Here is a 20,684-nt window from a genome sequence, read left to right on the forward strand (position 1 = left end):
AATCTCACTCCTTATTGTTTTTACTCTAATTCTCTCCAATCTAGCCACATGGGTCACCTTACAGTCCTTGAATTAGCTGGGCACATTTCTACTTCCAGGCATTTGCCCTTGCTATTCCTCTATGTGGAAAGAAGTAAGGATTCTTTCAGATCCCGAAAAGTCAACTCTGTGAATCCCTCCTTGATCGGTCTATTTACATTTTAAACTCTCTACCCCAAAACATTTCACTTTTTTCCTTCTTAATCCTTATTAACATGTGATTTATTCATTTATCTTATTTCACATCTTTCCCTCTAGCACAAGGGTGGGGAACCTTTTTTTTTTTTGGCCAAGGGCCATTCAGATAGTTATGACATAATTCACTTAATATATATTTATGTTGCTATGAAAAAAGTTCCTAGATTTATTGAATTTCGAGTCCCACCTGTGGTTGCCATGGCAAGGCCAGACCCCTGCTCTAGAATGTAAGCTCCAAAAAACAGAAATCTTTTATCTATTTTATTCACTACTGTATGTTGAGTGCCTAGTACAGTATCTGGCACATAGAAGATATTCAGTCAATATTCGTGGAATGAATGAATCACAAATCTGAAAAATAAGATCTAATATTTCCAATATTCAAATATTTGGGTAAAAGTGCTTATATAAATAAAAGCCAGTCGAAACAATTACTAGTTACCATACAATCCTAATGAACTGTTAACTTAAAAAATCTTGTTAACTACAAGCAATAAAGATTCTATACTTAAAAAATAAAATAATCCCATATAAAAATTTATACCAACTAGATGTTTATTATTTGTCCTTTACTGTGCCTAGCTTTTAACCCTTTGAGTGCCAACCAATATCCTAGGAACTATGCTAAAATTGCCAAGGCATTTGAGTTAAGGTTTTTAAATTTTTTTTCCCCACATAAAGAGTGAACTACTAGCATCTAATAGTGACACTGCAGGAGGAGAGCAATAGCGCTCCCGGCACTTTTGGCGAAAGACAGGAGGTGGGCGATCGTGCTCCCGGCACTCTAGGGGTTAAATAAACACTGTAAACACTTATTTTTTAGCTTTATATAGATGGGGAAAATGTAAAAAGGTTGCCATCTGCAACAAACATTTATTTTTATAGGCTCTCGTGTTTAATTCATCATTTACTCAAGCACTTCTTGAATACCACTAAAAATTCTGATATAATAGAGCTGAATGGGGCCCAAGATCCTGCATTTTAACAAGTCCCTCAAGTGCTTCTGAAGGGGGTTGTTTTAAACCACCCTTTGAGAAATGCTGCTCCAACCCATGCACAGATACCACTTTTACTGACTCATTAAGAACATGAGAGAAAAAAGAAAAACAAAAACGTGAGGATCATGAGTTCAACCATAGAGTTCTTTCCTACAACAAGTTAGGTAAACAAGACATAATTATTACCTGTTATTTGGTTTAGCCTCCAGCCTAAGAAACAGGCAATGTAATACTATAATAGTTCTCATTTTACTAATGCACTCTTCTTAACTTGTAGCCCTTACACCCGTGGTCGGCAAACTGTGGCTCGCGAGCCACATGCGGCTCTTTGGCCCCTTGAGTGTGGCTCTTCCTAAGCCTTAGGAGTACCCTAAATAAGTTAATAACAATGTACCTACCTATATAGTTTAAGTTTAAAAAATTTGGCTCTCAAAAGAAATTTCAATCGTACTGTTGATATTTGGCTCTGCTAATGAGTTTGCCGACCACTGCCTTACATCATCATCTTTCTGACTTCACTCTTTACTACTCTCATTTCCATCCACTCATCCTGGCTATACGGCCCTTCTTTCTATTTCTTGGATACTCCATGATTAAGGGATTTATACTGTTGCCTCTGCTTGAAATGTGCTCCCCTTGGAAGAGTTCATAATTAGTAAGGAAAACATCTGCATGCAGATTTTTCTGGGAAGTTGTCCTAGTCCCTATAATAGTAAATACTCTCTGACAGTTGAGCAAGACAATCCAAATGGTACTCCACAGCTAGAGACAATGTCAGCAAAATGTTTTAGAGATCAAGCAGACACAGATTTAAGCTATATAGCAGTACTATTTTAAATGAATAGCAGAAAAAGATTTCTACCTCTTCTCATTGGTTTCCACTGCATCCCTGGATCTCTGTTTTGCAAATAACTTGGCCATTCTTTTAGCTTTATTCTTTTGTCTATTGCTCATTCCTGCTCGAAATTCTGAGTCAATAAGTTCAGCTGCCTGGAGAGTCTAAAAGAATAAAAGAACAGAGTTTGAACTAAAGAAGTCAAATATCCATAGTCTCAGCCTCAAAAGAGGAGTATGTCTATAAATTTCACTATATACAAATTGATCACATTCTTTTTTGAGAGCTTCATGCTATTCCACTGTATGGCTGTACCATAATTTCACTCTCTTCTTCCTTTTTCCCTGTTCTTCCAAATCCTAACAGATGCTCATGTTTCTTAATTTTTCTTATGTCATGGATGTGACACAAATGTATGATCCTAACCCATAAAAAAGACATGAGATTTCAAAATAACCATAATACCAATCAAAAATTATAATAATAAAAAATGTCAATGCAAGAAACTGATAATTATCATCTGCTGAAAAATATTTTAAAAATTATAGCCAGAAGTGATTGGTCCAGCATCCTATAGTCAACTTACCCCAATAAGCACTCTTCTTCTAAAGCACTCACTGCCTACTGTTTTTTGAATCTCTTCTCCATTCATGGGAGACATTATAAAGACTGTGAAGTTAGAAATGCTTTCAGCCCAAGCCTAAAGATCCTTTCTGCCACTAACTGATTAAGATTCAAATGAAATTTACCATTCTACAACCAATTAAGGCCACTGGTATGGATCCCATTCTACAGTCTTGATCCAGGGACCATTGGTGCACATATAAGGCAATGGAGCAATAATGAGCTAATGCAGCAGTAACTCCTCCCAAATGTCCATTACAACCAAACTTGGATCTTTCAAACCATAAACTGGCTGTTACCCACCCCATGTCCAACTCTTCTGTATACTGACTATTTTCTCTAATATACCTGCCCATTCATTTTCTTACACCATGCCCAATTACCACACTGTGATCACAGTACTACATTTTTGTTCTCCTTTAATTCTATTTTTTTTTATTTACCCTTTTTTCTACCTCATTTCTTTCCACTCTTTATTGGTTGTCATTATATTTTCTGCCTCTTTATACTCTTTTCCTTTTCCCTTCCAGTATGTGCAATATTGTTCTTTGTCTGCAAAGGTAATTCATCATCACACACCCCCCTAACCCTAAAAATATAAAGTTGACAAATTCTAATGGTTAAGAGAACAATTATTATAAAGGCAAATAGACCATTCTCAAGTAAAGGGCAAGGCCAAGGGAATGAGAAGGTGGTTTTATGATTGTAAAGCAGGAAATCCTAACAGGGCTCACAGAACCCTGAAAGAATATTGCAAGGGCAAGAAGAAAGGGTACTGAACCCCTGAAAGGTAGTATTTCACTTGTATGTTAATGTTCCTGAGGAGAAAGCCACAGCTTATAATGAGTCTGGGGCATTAAAAAAAACAAGTGCACAGGCATCTATTGGAAATTGGAAGAACAGAGAGAAAAGGGGCAATACAGAACAGAAGTATGGTAAAGCCACTAACAAAATAGCCTGAGGCTATTACAAAAGAATGTGATCAATCTATATATATTGATATTTCAGTTACATGAAGTCAGTAAAGGTAAACATGGCTTAAAAGGACACACATACTTGTCTACACACAGAACATTTCAGAAGGATGCATAAATAACTACAACAGGATTGCCTATGCAGCATGGGGACATGGCTATCTATCAATTATTGGAAAGTAACTTCTTTTACTTCATATTGTATATCCTTTTTAAATGTTTAAATCCTTTTTATCATGTTTGTTACTTTCTCAAATTAAAAAATGAATCACAGCTCTAAAGATTTTAGATTCATATCTGACTATGATAGCCCTTACTATCCCACTCTCTCAAACATTTACTTTTTTTCGCCCTTTGCTAAAGAACAAAGGAAAGAGCAACTGGTGCAACTAGGAGTTCTCAATATAAGAGGCTTCAAAAGGTCCACCACAGGTCTTATCTAACAGTCCAGTCTCTACAAGGTAGGTTGAACTTCTATCTATTTAAAATCTTGTCACCAGAAACCCAATTTATAAAGACATTAGCAATGAACAGAATTAAAGACAGTATTTTTTAAAAATTGCAGTTGCATAGCAAAATGAAACAAGCCCTTTGTATTATTGTTTAAAATCAAACAAATAAAGGTTTTACCTACAGGTTGTTTGTTTACAAAGGTTGCTGAAGTTGGGGTATAATCTAAATCTTCATCATTGAAGAGTTCTTCAGTACTCATTCCAATGGCTTCTCCCATATTAAGGCCAAGTTTCTTCTGTAATAGTTTTCGTTGGCGTGCTATCCTCTCTTTAGGATCCACTTCACCTTTAAGCAGAAAAGAAATACATTTCCTCTAAATCAGCTAAGAAGTATTCTAATACATGAAGATCACCACCACCCCAAAAAAAGCCCAGCTGGTTTGGCTCAGTGGATAGATCATCAGCCTGTGGACTGAAGGGTCCCAGGTTCGATTCTGGTCAAGGGTACATGCCTGAGTTGCAGGCTTGGTCCCCAGTAGGGGGCTTGCAGGAGGCAGCCAATCAATGATTCTCTCACTGTTGATGTTTCTATCTCTCTCCCTCTTCCTTCCTCTCTGAAATTAATAAATATATTTAAAATTTTTAAAAAATATAAGAGAAGCTCAAATAAAACTTAAAAAAAATAAAATACAAAAAAATTTTTTAACTGTTAAAACACCCCTCCTGCCCTGGCTGCTTTGGCTCAGTGGATAGAGTGTCAGCCTGGGTTCTGAAGAGTCCTGGGTTCGATTCCGGCCAAGGGTACATGCATGGGTTGTGGGCTTGGTTCCCAGTAGGGGGCATGCAGGAGGCATCTGATCAATGATTGTCATCATTGATGTTTCAATCTTTCTCTCCCTCTTCCTTCCTTTCTGAATAAAAATATATTTTATAAAATTAAAACACCCCTCCTGACAATAAGCAAGCCATACTGTCTTTAATAGTGGATAATTTAATGGCATAAATTCCATTACCTAACCCAGCCGTGGGCAAACTACGGCCCGCAGGCCGGATCCGGCCCGTTTGAAATAAATAAAACTAAAAAAAAAAAAAAAAAAAAAAAAAAGACCGTACCCTTTTATGTAATGATGTTTACTTTGACTTTATATTAGTTCACACAAACACTCCATCCATGCTTTTGTTCCGGCCCTCCGGTCCAGTTTAAGAACCCATTGTGGCCCTTGAGTCAAAACGTTTGCCCACCCCTGACCTAACCATTAGAAAATATTTTTCATTGAGACTTCCCCATTGCCCTACTGTCAATTATCGAGTATATATAAAATGAGATCTATTCCTATGGAAAAATATAATCTTATTTTAGTATAACTATACCTTATACATTCTCTGAAAGATCTAACCAAGCTAAGACAAAACAAAAATCTAGGTTTTATTTGACAGAAAAGATCTCAACAAATACATGCTTATTCCAAATGAGGCTTTTATGTATTCTGAGATGATATACCCCTAATAACAAAGATAAGGCATAAAAGTAGACAGATTTTAAATGTCCCAAGTAAAACCTGTAATACTTCACTGGAAAACAGATCAAAAGGTATTATTTTAAAAACTAGAGGCCTGGTGCCTGTCCCTCAGCCCACCTGCACCCTCTCACAATCCAGGAGCCATCAGGTTATGTCCAATAGACGGCTTAGGCCCACTCCCCATAGGTCAGCAATCGGACATCCTTAGCGCTGCTGCAGAGGTGGGAGAGGCTCCCACTACCACCCATGTGCTCACCAGCCGTGAGCCAGCTTCTTGCTGAGCGGCACTCCCCCTGTGGGAGCATACTGACCACAAGGGGGAAGCTCCTGTGTTGAGCATCTGCCCCTGGTGGTCAATGTGCGTCATAGCGACCAGTCGTTCTGCAGTTTGGTCGATTTGCATATTACCCTTTTATTAGATAGGATATAATTTTGTGCTTAAAAATAGCTAAATTGCAAGATATGGCTCAACAAAATTAGAATTTTTTTTTTAACATTTTAAAAACTATAATGATTTGCTTCTCATAAGTTCTTATTGGACTAACTCTCCACAGATTATAAGCTCTAGACAAAATATGAAAAAAACAAATACCTGAAAACAATGACTGGAAAGAGTACAAAAGTAGGCATATACCTTTAGAGAATTGTCAATACCTGGAAGAAGAGCATGGCACTGGGTGAGTCTCCCAATTTTGCAGTTTTTAACCTGAGGGTAAACCCAGTCCATGGTGTATGGGCAGCTAAAAGCTGGATAAAAAACCCAGTCTCTCTGGCTTGAAGAATTAGAAAAGAGTCAGGGGTCAATAAAGCTACTGGAAGATAGAGAAAACGCAGAAAGTAGAGAGCCAGAGAGAAACAGCAAATTCTGTATAAACTCAGCCAAATCTCTGGCTGAATTCTGAACTTTGCACACACAGGGCAGACTCCACACAGTCCAGTTAAAGCTAAAATTTGATCTGAAATTTTAGCTGTTGGAATCTGTAATTTGAGTTTCACCAAATTAAATGCATGCTAAAACAAACAAGCAACAAAAACCAAATCAACCAAAACACTCTGGAAGAATATAACAGATTCCAGCATGTGTGAGGGATACAATCCAAAATTAACTGACATACAAAGAATCAGAAATGTAACCCATTCTCCAAAGAAAAGACAAACTCTGAGATAACCCAGATGTTGAAATTAGAGGGCAAGATTTTTCCTCCTCAACCAAGGACACTTTTTATTAATTTTAGAGAGAGAAATGTGGGGAGAGATAGAGAGAGGGAGGGAGAAAAGGAGAGAAAGAAAGGGAGGGAGGGACAGAGAGGGAAGCATCAATGTGAGAAAGAAACTTTGACCAGTTGCCTCCTATACGTGTCCCGACCAGGGATCGAACCTGCAACCTGAGTATGTGCCCTGCCTGAACTCAAATCAAACCCTCCACCTCTCAGTGTATGGGATGACACTCACTAACTGAGCCACATCAACCAGGGCAATGACAATATTTTAAAGCTGCGAGTTTAACAATGCTCAATGTAAAGGAAGATACTATCACAATAATGAAAATATAGGATACCTCAATAGAGAAACAGAAACTATAAAAAAAGATCACCTTCAAGTGCATCAAGGACCTGCCTGAAGACTTGAAATGAAAAATTATCTATATGGGTTCTGCAGAAAGTGAAAAATACGATCAAGTTGTAGACTCTGTCTTAGTGGGCCCTGTTCATAGGAGAAGGCATATGTTTGTATTTCAGGCTGATGCACCTAATCCAAGACTAATTCCAGATGCAGAAGCAATAGGTCTAACAGTTGTGCTAATTACATGCACCGATTGAGGTCAGAATTTATTAGATTTGGCTATTATATAAGTAATGAATATTATCGAGACAGAATTAAGGGAAAATCCACCAGTAAAACTAGACTTTTCTAAGCTTCAAAGGAACATTTTGGCATCGAATCCCAGAGTCACACGATTCCACATTAATTCAGAAGATAACACAGAAAAACTGGAAGATGCAGAAAACAGTAATACAAATCTACAATCACTTCTTTCAACGGATGCATTACACCTTCAGCATCAAAGGGATGGTCCACGTCAGAAAACTCACTAAACGTCATGTTAGAATCCCACATGGACTGCCTGCCATGTGACCACCTGCCATCTCTTTAGTACAAATTAAGGTATAAAAACACCCAGAACTATTTCCCTAAAATTTCATAAGTCATAGACACTAAGATACAATGTGGAAAATTTGTTTAAAAAACATCCTGTAGAATGTTTATAAGAAAACCAGTATTTGAGCAAATCGTAGAATATAAATACAACTATTTTAAAGTAATTTTTTTCTGTTATTTTACTTGTTCTGAAACTAATCTGATTAAAACATATATATACTTTTAAAAAAATAAAGGGGGGGGGGAGATTGAAAGAAGCAAACAACTCAAAAATGAAATTAAGAAAACAATTCTAGCCCAGCCGATATGGCTCCAATGTTGAGCTTCTGACCTATGAACCAGGAGGTCACCATTCGATTCCCAGTCAGGGCATATGCCCAGGTTGAGGGCTCGATTCCCGATGTGGGGCATGCATGGGGCAGTTGGTCAATTATTCACTCTCATCATTGATGTTTCTTTCTCTCCCTCTCTTTTCCTCTCAGAAATCAATAAAAATATTTTTTCTAAAATTCTATTTACAACATCAAAAGCAAAAATTAAAACTTATATTCTGAAAACTACAAAATATTGGTGAAAGAAATTAAGGAACATTCCGTGTTCATGGATCATTGTCAAGACAGTAATAATTCCAAAACTGATATACAGAATCAACACAATTCCTATTTTATTAGTTAGCTTTTTTGCAAAGATTGAAAAACTGATCCTAAATTTCACATAGAAAATCAAAAGATTCAGAATATCCACAACAATACTAAAAAAGAACGAAGTTTAATTTTTTTCTTTATTAAAGTATTACATATGTGTCCTTATCCCCTCACTCATGCCCTCAACCCCCGGTGTCTGTGTCCATTGGTTAGGCTTATATGCATGCATACAAGTCCTTTGGTTGATCTCTCCCCCTTCCCCCACCCTCCCCTACTTTCCCTCTGAGGTTTGACGGTCTGATCGATGCTTCTCTGTCTCTGGATCTGTTTCTGTTCATCAGTTTATGTTGTTCATTATATTCCACAAATGAGTTAGATCATGTGATATTTATCTTTCTCTGACTTATTTCGCTTAGCAAAATGCTCTCCAGGTCCATTCGTGCTGTTGCAATGGTAAGAATTCCTTCTTTTTTACCGCAGAGTACTATTCCATTGTGTAGATGTACCACTGTTTTCTAATCCACTCATCTGCTGATGGGCACTTAGGCTGTTTCCAAATCTTAGCTATTGTAAATTGTGCTGCTATGAACATAGGGGTGCACATATCCTTTCTGACTGGTGTTTCTAGTTTCTTGGGATAAATTCCTAGAAGTGGGATCACTGGGTCAAATAGGAGTTCCATTTTTAGTTTTTTGAGGAAATTCCATACTGTTCTCCACAGTGGCTGCACCAGCCTGCATTCCCACCAGCAGTGCACGAGAGTTCCTTTTTCTCTGCATCCTCGCCAGCACTTGTCGTTCGCTTGATTTGTTGATGATAGACATTCTGACAGGTGTGAGATGATACCACATTGTCATTTTGATTTGCATCTCTCAGATGATTAGTGACTTGGAGTATGTTTTCTTATGTCTCTTGGCCTTCCTTATGTTCTCTTTCATAAATTATCTATTTAGGTCCGTTGCCCATTTTTTGATTGGGTTGTTTATCTTCCTTATGTTAAGTTGTATGAGTTCCCTGTAAATGTTGGAGATGAAATCCTTATCGGTGATAACATTGGCAAATATGTTCTCCCATGCAGTGGGCTTTCTTGTTGTTTTGTTGATGGTTTCTTTTGCTGTGCAGAAGCTTTTTATTTTGATGTAGTCCCATTTGTTTATTTTCTTTAGTTTCCACTGCCCTAGGAGCTGTATTGGTGAAGAAATTGCTTTGGCATGTCTGAGATTTTGCTGCCTGTGGATTCCTCTAATTATTTTTATGGTTTCCCATCTTATGTTTAAGTCCTTTATCCATTTTGAGTTTATTTTTGTGTATGGTGTAAGTTGGTGGTCTGGTTTCATTTTTTTTTGCATGTATCTGTCCAATTTTCCCAACATCATTTACTGAAGAGACTATCTTGACTCCATTGTATATTCTTGCCTCCTTTGTCAAATATTAATTGAGCATAGTGGTTTGGGTCGATTTCTGGGTTCTCTATTCTATTCCATTGATCTATATGTCTGTTCTTGTGCCAGTACCAGGCAGTTTTGAGAGCAGTGGAGGCCCATGGTTTTAAAACTTACCACAAAGCAAGAGTAACCAAGACTATGACCAACTGATTTTCAACAAGGGTGCCAGACAATTCAGTGGGGGAAAGAATAGTTCTTTTCAACAATGGCGTTGAGACAACAGGAGAGCCACACGCAAAAGAATTAAATTGGACCCATAATCCCACAACACATACAAAAATTAATTCAAAATGGATCAAATGCCTAATAGTAAGGGCTGAACCTATAAAACTCTTAGAAGAAAATGTAGGGGTAAGTGAGCTTAGATTTGGCGATAGTGTCTTATATATGCCATCAAAAGCTTGAGAGGAAAAAAGATAACTGAAATTGTTCAAAATTAGTAACTTTTGTGCTTCAAAGGATACTATCATGAAAGTGAAAACACTACCCACAAAATAAAAGATGTTAGTAAATCATATATCAAACAAAAGGTTTGTATCTAGAATATATATCTTACAACTCAGTAATAAAAGAACAATATTCCACTTAAACATGGGCAAAGGAGGTACATCTATACAATGGAATACTACACTGCGGTAAAAAAGAAAGAATTCTTACCACTTGCAATAGCATGAATGGAACTGGAGAGCATTATGCTAAGTGAAATAAGCCAGTCAGAGAAAGATAAATATCACATGATCTCACTCATTTGTGGAATACAATGAACAACATAAACTGATGAACAAAAACGGATCCAGAGACAGAGAAGCATCGATCAGACCGTCAAACCTCAGAGGGAAAGTAGGGGAGGGTGGGGGTAAGGGGGAGAGTTCAACCAAAAGACTTGTATGCATGCATATAAGCCTAACCAATGGACACAGACAACAGAGGGGTGAGGGCATGAGTGGGGGTGGGTTGGGGGGGGGGGGGGCAAAAGAGGGATAAGGACACATATGTAATACCTTAATCAATAAAGAATAAATTAATAAATAAATAAAATAAAAATGGGCAAAGGAGAGATGCAAATTAAAACGACAAAGAGGTATCACCTCATACCTGTCAGAATGGCTACCATCAACATATCAACAAATGACAAGTGATGGCGAGGATGTGGAGAAAGGGGTACCCTAGTACACTGCTGGTAGGAATGCAAACTGTTGCAGCCATTATGGAAAACAGTATGGAGTTTCCTCAAAAAATTAAACACGGAACTGCCATTTCACCCATTGATCCCACTTCTAGTATATCCTAAGAGACCTGAAACACCAATCAGAAAGAATGTATGCACCCCTATGTTCATAGCAGCATAATTTACAATAACTAAGATCTGGAAGCAGCCCAAGTGCCCATAAGTAGATGAGTGGATAAAAAAAGCTGTGGCACATTTATACCATGTAATACTATGCAGCAGTGAAAAAGAAGGATCTCTTACCCTTTGAGACAGCATGGAGGGACCTGGAGAGTATTATGCTAAGCGAAATAAGGCAATCAGAGAAAGACAAGTATCACATGATCTCATTCATATGTGGAATCTAATGAACAAAATAAACTGTTGAACGAAATAGATCCAGAGACACAGTAGCATGGAACAGACTGTCAAATCTCAGAGGGATGACGGACATGAGTGGGTGGGTGGGAAAAGATCAACCAAGGAACTTGCATACATATATACATAACCTATGGACACTGACAATAGTGGGGTGAAGGCGTGGGGTCAGGGATGGGGATGGACTAGAAGGAGTCAATGGGGAGAAAAAAAGGGGACATATGTAATACTTACCACAATAAAGATTTTAAAATAAATAAAAATCCTATATAAAAAAGGCTAATATGGCCCTAACCGGTTTGGCTCAGGGGATAGAGCATCGGCCTGCGGACTGAAGGGTCCCAGGTTCGATTCTGGTCAAGGGCATGTACCTGGGTTGCGGGCACGTCCCCAGTGGGGGGCGTGCAGAAGGCGGCTGAATCGATGTTTCTCTCTCATCGATGTTTCTAACTCTGTATCCCTCTCCCTCTCCCTTCCTCTCTGTAAAAAATCAATATATTTTTTTTAAAAAGGCTAATATGCAAATAGATCGAACGAAGGAACCACCAAGCAACCAATCGCTACAAGGTACGCTGACCACCAGGGGGCGTATGCCAAACATGGCGGGAGTTAGTCGAGGCGAGAGAGTGGAGCAGGTGAGTGGGGCCACCAGACCAAGGCTGGGCACCAGTCGCTCTTTGGGGCAAGCCTCTGGTGGTTACTGAAAATACTTTGCTCCCGCGCACCACGGTCCTGCCCGGTGTTCACACCTGCTGCCAGCGCCGGCCCCGCTCACACCCGCAGCCGGCACCACAGCCGCCGCTCGTACCCATTGCCGGTGCCTGGCGCCAGTTCCGATCACTCGGCGCCATCAGCGGGTGCGAGTGGCAGCTGCTGGCCCTGATCACCCCTGGGGGATTCTCCACCTCCCCCTGCTCCTGAGGGGCGATCAGGGCAGCAGCCTCCACTCACATCTACTGACGGCAACGACACTGCTCACACCCATTGCTGGCACCGGCCCCAATCGCTCCGCACCATCAGCGGGTATGAGCAGGACTGGTGCTGTCAGCGCATATGGGAGCAGCGGGAGCAGGGCTGCCAGGAGACAGGGAACCGGGGGCCGCAGTGGGAGGGGCCGGGCAGGGGCGTGGAGGATGGGCCAAGACCTGCCCCTGTGCCTACCGCAGCCTCGCAGCCCACAGTTCCTTTCAAGATGCATGAATTCGTGCACTGGGCCCCTAGTGTAAAATAAAAACATGGGCAAAGGATCGGAATAGGCAGTTCTCCAACAATATACAAATGGTCAATAAACACATGAAAGATGTCCAATATGATTATTAGTCATCAGGAAAATGCAAATCAAAACTACAAGATAGCACTTCACTCCCTAGTATGGATATTAATCAAAGTCAGTTAATAACAAGTTTTGTCAAGAACATGGAGAAACGCCCTAGCCAGTTTGGCTCAGTGGACAGAGCACTGGCCTGCAGACTGAAGGATCCCAGGTTTGATTCCATTCAAGGGCTCAAGCCCGAATTATGGACTTGATTCCCAAGTGGGGGTGTGCAGGAGGCAGCCGATCAATGTTCTCATCATTGATGTTTCTCTCTCTCCCTCTTTCTTCCTCTCTGAAATCAATAAAAATATCTAAAAATATATATATAGAAAAATATAAAACAATTATTAAAAAGGACAAATACTGTATGATTCCACTTACATGAAATACCTAGAGTGTTCAAATTCATAAAGACAAAAAATAGAATAGTGGTTGCCAGGGGCTGGGGAAGGGGGAGTAATGGAAATTGTTTAATGGGTATAAAGTTTCAGTATTTTAAGATGAAAGAGTTCTGGAGACTGGCCGCATGACAATATGAATGAACTTAATATTACTGAACAGTATGTACAGTTAAAAATGGGTAAGATGATAAATTTTACGTTATCTACCACAATTAAAAAATGAATACATCCTATAACAGTAATAAAAACTATTTTAAAACAAAGCCCCAGCCCAGCTGGCATGGCTCAGTGGTTGAGCGTCAACCTATGAACCAAGAGGTCACGGTTTGATTCCCAGTCAGAGCACATGCCCAGGTTGTGGGATAGATCACCAGTATGGGCATGCAGGAGGCAGCCAATCAACAATTCTCACTCATCACTGATGTTTCTCTCTTCTCCCTCTCCCTTCCTCTCTGAAATCAATAAAAACGTATTTTTTAAAAAAAGCAGCAGCCTTGGCTCATGTTGCTTCGTGGTTAGAGTGTCCGCCTGTGCACCAAAGGATTTTGGGTTCCATTCCCAGTCAAGAGCACATAGTTGGGTTGCAGGTTCGATCCCCAGCAGAGTGCATGTAGGAGGCACCCAACAGATGTGTCTCTTTCACATCGATGTTTCTCTCTCCCTGTCTATCTTTCTTCCCCCACTCTGTCCCTCCCTATCCCTTCTTCTGTCCCACTCTCTCTAAAAAAAAAAAAAAATTCAATGGAAAAATACTAGTATATTTGGGTGAGGATTAACAAACAAACAAAAAAGAAATACTGATATATGCTACAATATGGATAAACCTTGGAAACATGCTGCTAAGTAAACGAAGCCAGTCACAAAGACCATATATTTATGATTCAATTTACAATAAATGTCCAGAATAGACAAACCTATAGAGACAAAAAGTCACTCAGGGTTAGAAAGGTGAGGAAACAAAGTAGGGGGTAAAACGGTGTTAGCTAAAGGATATGGAGTTTCTTCCTGAGGTAATGAAAATATTCTAAAATTGACTGCACCTATCTGTGAATATACCAAAAACCACTCACTTATATAGTTTTAAAATGAGTAAATTGTATAAAATGTGAATTATGACTCAATAAAGCTACTTTTTAAAAATTTTCCTCTATCCAGAAGGAAAAATAGTAGGCCCCAAATTAGTCCTCTTGTTCCAAGGAAAGTTACTGGGAAAAATAACCTACATAACTGCAAAGGAAACTAAGACCAGCACCTAAACTAATCATGGATGTGTTCATCACATACATCAGACAAACAAAGATGAACAGACATTTAAAGAAAACCCAATTTTAGGGTTTTAAATAAGCATGCTGTGACATACCAGCATTTAAAACTGAGTTCCGGGGTTTCCAATCCTGGTTACATATCAGAGTCACAAGTGCAGTTTTTTCTTTTAAATACAATTTCCTAGAGCTCTCCAGAGATCTATTAAATCGGAATCATCTCTGGGGTAAGACCCAAACACATTTTTTTTTTTTAGTGTACTTTTATTCCTGGATTAGGGACAAAGATCTCCGATAATGTTCATGGGTACCTTAGTAAGATTAGTATACTTTCTGTTTAGAGAATTTTTTCAAGTTGAAAAGTTTCTACCTCCCTTATTAGAAAAACTATTGCTTTTCTGGAACTTGAGCAAATTTTCCGAATTTTCTCTAAAAATAATTAAACTATATTTCCAAAAGAAATCATATATGGAAGAGGGAATGGGTACTTAAAATTTTTTTAATATGTACAAATTAAAGAGCATTTCATTAACTTAGCTGGATAGATATACTTTGACTAACGATTACTTTATTTAGCAACAAAACACAGTTCTGTTTTGGTTTTAGTCCAAAAAAACAATTTATTTACTTACAAATCCATTAAAAACATCAAGGTTTTTTCCACTCAAGGCATCAATCTTGAATGGCCAAAACATTTATTTTATATCCAGATAGATTCTGTAAGTTTAAAGATAATGGCATAATTACCTAGCCACAATTTATTTTTCATTTTTAGTTTTTGCTTGGTCACCAGAAAGAATAGATCCAATTGTTTAAATACTTAAAGCATATCAAGTGATAAATTAGTTTGAACACACATGTTTCAGACTTTCTTCTGTAGAACTACTACATACCTGATTTTTCATCTTGTACTTCAAATTCTGCACCAGCAGATCCCAATAGTGACGCCCCATGTTGTAACAATCTACATATATCAAATCTGTCAAAATTCAATCGATCTGTAGTAGATGAATCTTCCATAGCACTTTCTGAAGTAGGTTCTAGATAAAGTTTAAAAATATTTAATTTGATCACATAGCCAAAATGTAAAATGAAAGAAAACAGCATTACTTGTGGTGGATGGGTAATATTTTAAGAAAAGTAAAAGGGGAAGTAGAAAAGCTACTGTGGATTTACTTATGATCAGCTCTTATTTATGAATAAACAAACTATTTAGTCGGTGGCTCCCCTCCTACAAACTATCAGAATGTTAGGGGACGTATGTATAGCTGTTTTTTGCTACAAAAGCACAATGTTATATGAAAAAATGCATCCCCTTTATGTTGAAATATGTATAATAAATATCATGCTGTCTCCGCTTACTATTAAATTTAAAAAAAATAAATACCAAGGTAGGGGAGAGAGCAACCAAAGGATTTGTATGCATGCATATAAGCATAACCAATGGATACAGACACCAGGGGTGAGGGGCATGAGTGGGGGGGGGGGTAGGGGGGCAACGGGGGGATAAGGGCACATTTATAATATCTTAATCAATAAAGGAAAAAAAATTTTTTTTAAATACCAAGGTGACCCAGCCATTGTGACTCAGTGGTTGAGGGTCAACCTATGAACCAGAAGGTCACGGTTTGATTCCCGGTCAGGGCATATGCCCAGGTTGTGGGCTCGATCCCCAGTATGGAGCATGCAGGAGGCAGCCAATCAATGATTCTCTCATCATTAATGTCTCTCTTTCCCTCTCCCTTCCTCTCTGAAATCAATAAAAATATTTTTTTAAAAAAAAGCTAAAATAAAAATACCAAGGTAACAATGAGTTTATTATAGTGCTATTCATATATGTTTATATTCATAAACATATTCATATAACTAAAACTAGTAAGCATTATTCCTCCCTATAACTGAGTAATATCTGGAACACAAAGCAACTACTTATTCAATAGCACTCACTTCTCAAAATATGAAGCTACCAGAGATACAGAAGCATCGAACAGACAGTCAAACCTCAGAGGGAAGGCAGGGGAGGTTGGGGGCAGGGAGTGATCAACCAAAGCACTTGTATGCATGCATATAAGCATAACCAATGGACACAGACAGTAGGGGGATGAGGGCATGTGCTATGGGGCAGGAGCGGCCGTGGAGAGGTCAGTAGGGGAAAAAGGAGACATATGTAATACTTTCAACAATAAAGAATTTAAATTTTTTAAAAAAAGAAACTAATTATAATCCACTGTTAAATTGCTAAAATTATATCTGAGGCCTAAAAATAACTTCAAAATGTTCTGTATCCTTTCCAAAAAGGTATGCCTTTATAAATTTTATATATTGTTAATTGTCCATTGGTTTGTTGAGCTGGCATCTGTATATAATTCATCCATAAACAAAGCATAATTGCTTCACTTAAAGAGAACTGCTACACATATTTTAAGTTTTCTAGTGATGATAAGCAATCTTACTATAAATATTAATGCCAGTGTAACTAATAAGTTTTGTAAAAAAGAATCTGAGTTCTACCATCTCTATATACCAAAATAATCAGGGCTAATAACCTGAAAAAGAAAAAGCTCTTTTCTAAAAACAAGTTATAACTTCTTTTGGTTATATATTTCATTTGATTACAGAAAAGACAAATTAACATAATCACTGAAAATAATATGTGCCAGCAAATTAAAGCAAAAATTTTAGATAACTGAAACTTATAATAAAAGTGATATTATCAAAGTGACTTGAAAATGAAACCCACTTGCACCATATTAAATTTTCACTCAATTAAAATTTGCATCTTTACACATTTTTAAAAGCATACAATCATTTTTAATTATTATTTCAGGAAGTCAGAAAATAATTTCCACTATAAGGCATCTAAAGGACACATTAAAAAACTAAGCATCCCGGTCAGGGCACATACAAAAATCAACCAATAAATGTATAAATACATGGAACAACAAATCGAAGTTTCTTTCTCTCTCTTCCCCTTCCTCTCTCTCTCTAAAATCAATAAATAAAAATTAAAACAACAAAAAACTAGGCATAACCATCCAAATAGCCACACATAATTGTGATTAAATTTAGAAAATAATTACACTATTCTTCCACCAACAAAATAAATAGACTACTGCTTCAAAGATTTACTTTGTATTGATTTAATTTTATTTTTTAGGACATAAATTCCTTCAGGGAAGTAATAATCTCTGTAAGTCAAGCATACTGTAGAATAATTTATTTTCTTAAGAATATTCTTATTTACTTCAGAGAGGAAGGGAGAGAGAGATAGAAACATCAATGATGAGAGAGAATCATTGATCAGCTGCCTCCTGCATGCCCATGCTGGGGATCAAGCCTGCAACCCGGGTATGTGCCCTGACCACGAATCGAATCATGACCTCCTGGTTCAGAGGTTGACGCTCAACCACTGAGCCACACCTGCCAGCCTAGAATTAATAATTTAAAAAAATAAATATGAAAACATTTGTTTAGTAGTCTTTTTTAAAGCATATGAAAATCACCTTATTCAATGTCATTTTTTGATAAGGCTACATCTAAAAGCATAAAAATTAAGACTTAAAATTATTAAAGTATAAAATGTATAGTTTAGTTAATTCTACAGTTAGGTGTTTTACTACAAATAGGTTTTCCACTTAAAAGCACCTTGTTTGGTTCTTGGCACTGGATTCCACTCAGGTACATTTTTCACTATAGCTTCAACAGCTTGTCCTGCTGCTATCCGAGTATCCCAATTTGTACTCCTTAAGTATGTTAGCACCTTAAAAAATGATAAAACAAAAACAGTTATATACCAGAAAATGTTGTTTTTTCAAGGTAGCCAGAAAAGAGAAATACAAATTTACATGTTATTAATGTATTTTAATTTAGCAGCCATCAAATTTATATACAACATCTTGAAATTATTAAAATCTTTTGTAAGATTATATCATTCACATGAATCACTACACCTTAAAAAGAATTTTTAATAAATGAAGACTTAAGTACATTTGAAAAATAACATAGCTTTTAACCTGCTAAAAAGCAAAGTGTATATTAAGTCTTATTTAATGCAAAAAGTTATAAAAATCTAGCAGAAAGAATGAGGTCAGTAAGATTGCAAGAGATAAAATCAGTATGTAAAAATCAATGGAAAGTGTTCCTATAAACTTTCAATAAACAACCTGAAAATAAAATTAAGAAAATAATTCCATTTAAATAACATCAGAAATTATAAAATACTTAAGAATAAATTTAAGAAAAGAAGTACAATACTTGAATACTGAAAATCACAAAAATTCAAAATATTTTTGATAGAAATTAAATAAGATCTAAATAAACAGAAAAATACCTCATGATCATGGATTGAAAGAATCAATATTGTTAAGATAGTTAATACTCCCTAAATTGATCTAGATTCAACAAAATTCTTCAAAATCTCAGTTGACTTTTTACAGAAATGAACAAGTTGGTCCTAAAATTTAAATGGAAATGCAAGGAACTCAGAATAACCAAACAATTTTGAAAAGAATAAAATTGATAGATTCACATTTCTTGATTTCAAAACTTTCTATAAAGCAACAATTACCAAGACAGTGTGATACTGGTGAAAGAACAGTTAACTAGATTAATGGAATAGAATTAAGAGTCCAGGCCCTGGCCCAGAAGCTCAGTTGGTTAGAGCAGTGGTCGCCAACCTTTCAGACCTCACAGACCACCAGTGGTCCGCGGACCACCGGTTGGTGACTGCTAGGTTAGAGCATTGTCCCTGATATGCCAAGGTTGCAGGTTTGATCTCCAGTTAGGGCACATACAAGAAGCAACCAATGAATGCATAAATAAGTGGAAGAACAAACTGATGTTTCTCTTTCCCTTCCTCTCTCTAAAATCAAATAAAAGTAATAATAATAATTAAGAGCCCAGAAACAATACTATGTGTCTATGATCAACTGATTTTCAACAAGAGTGCCAAGACAATTCAATGGATAAAGAGTTTTTATTAACAAATGGTGCTGGGGCAACAAAATAATGATTTTGAACCCTACCTCACACCATACACAAAAATTAACTCAAATGGGCCATAAATCTAAAAGTAAGAGCTAAAAACTATTAAATTCTTAAAACATAGGGGTAAATCTTTGTGACACTGGGTTAGGCAAGGGTTACTTAGATATGACCCCAAAAGCACAAGTGTTGTTGTTTTTTGCACGTGATGTTTAAAAAAAAAAAATGGACTTCATCAAAAGTAATAACTTTCGTGCTTCAAGGACACCATCAAGTAAGTGAAAAAATATCCAACAGACTGGAAGAACATATCAAATACCTGATAAGGGGCTTGTATACAAAGTATATAAAAAAATCTTAACAACTCAATAATAAAATAACAAATATCTCACTTTAAAAACAGGCAAAGGATCTGACTGTTCTCCATAAAAGATAAACAAATAGCCAATAAACACATGAAAAGATGTTCAACATCACTAGTCATCAGAAAACCCATTAAAAGTACAATGAGATATTACTTTACACTCACTAGTATGTATATAATCAAAGTCAGTTAATAAGTTCTGGCAAGGATGTTGAGAAATCAGATCTCTCATACACTGTTGTTGGGAATGTAAAACGGTGCAGCCAGTTTGGAAAACAGTCTGGCAGTTCCTCAGGATCCAGCAATTGTACTCCAGGCATATATCCAAGGGAAAGGAAAACATGCAACCACACAAAAACTTGCACATGGCTTTTCATAGCAGCATTTTCATCATAGGCCGAAAAGTAGAAACAACCCAAATGTCCATCAACTGATGAATAGATAATAAGGTATATCCATATGGTATATCCATATCTATACAATGGAATATTATTCAGCAATAAAAAGGAAGGAGGTAATGAGACATGCTACAATATGAAAGAACCATGAAAATATAAAATATTATTTTAAGTACAAGAAACCACTCACAAAATGTCACACAACTATATAAAATGTTCAGAATATGCAAATCTGTAGACAGAAACTAAATCAGTGGTTGCCTAGGACTGAGAATGAGAGAGGGAGTGATGAAGAAAGACTGCTAATGGGAATGAGGCTTCTTTTGGGGGAGATAAAAATGTTTTAAAATTAGATTTCGGTGATGGTTGCACATATCTGTGAATATAATTTTAAACATCATTGAACTGCATACTCTACATGGATGAACTGTATTATATGTAAATTCTATTTCAATAAAGCTGTTTTAAAAACAAAACTGAAAGGCAA

At 37.1% G+C, this 20,684-nt stretch overlaps 1 protein-coding gene and 1 pseudogene across 1 annotated transcript in view; one reads left to right on the plus strand and one right to left on the minus strand.

The window, feature by feature from the left end:
• Positions 1–20,684, minus strand: part of BTAF1 (B-TFIID TATA-box binding protein associated factor 1) — a 105,940-nt gene that overhangs the window by 63,350 nt on the left and 21,906 nt on the right. Inside the window, 4 exon segments of the mRNA XM_023754837.1 lie at positions 2,098–2,234; positions 4,303–4,466; positions 15,346–15,492; positions 18,098–18,212. Of these exon segments, the coding sequence (XP_023610605.1) occupies positions 2,098–2,234; positions 4,303–4,466; positions 15,346–15,492; positions 18,098–18,212 (563 nt within the window).
• Positions 6,308–7,795, plus strand: LOC102422977 (annotated as a pseudogene).

This window comes from Myotis lucifugus, unplaced genomic scaffold (assembly GCF_000147115.1).
Source record: "Myotis lucifugus unplaced genomic scaffold, Myoluc2.0 scaffold_66, whole genome shotgun sequence".
Taxonomy (NCBI): Eukaryota; Metazoa; Chordata; class Mammalia; order Chiroptera; family Vespertilionidae; genus Myotis; species Myotis lucifugus.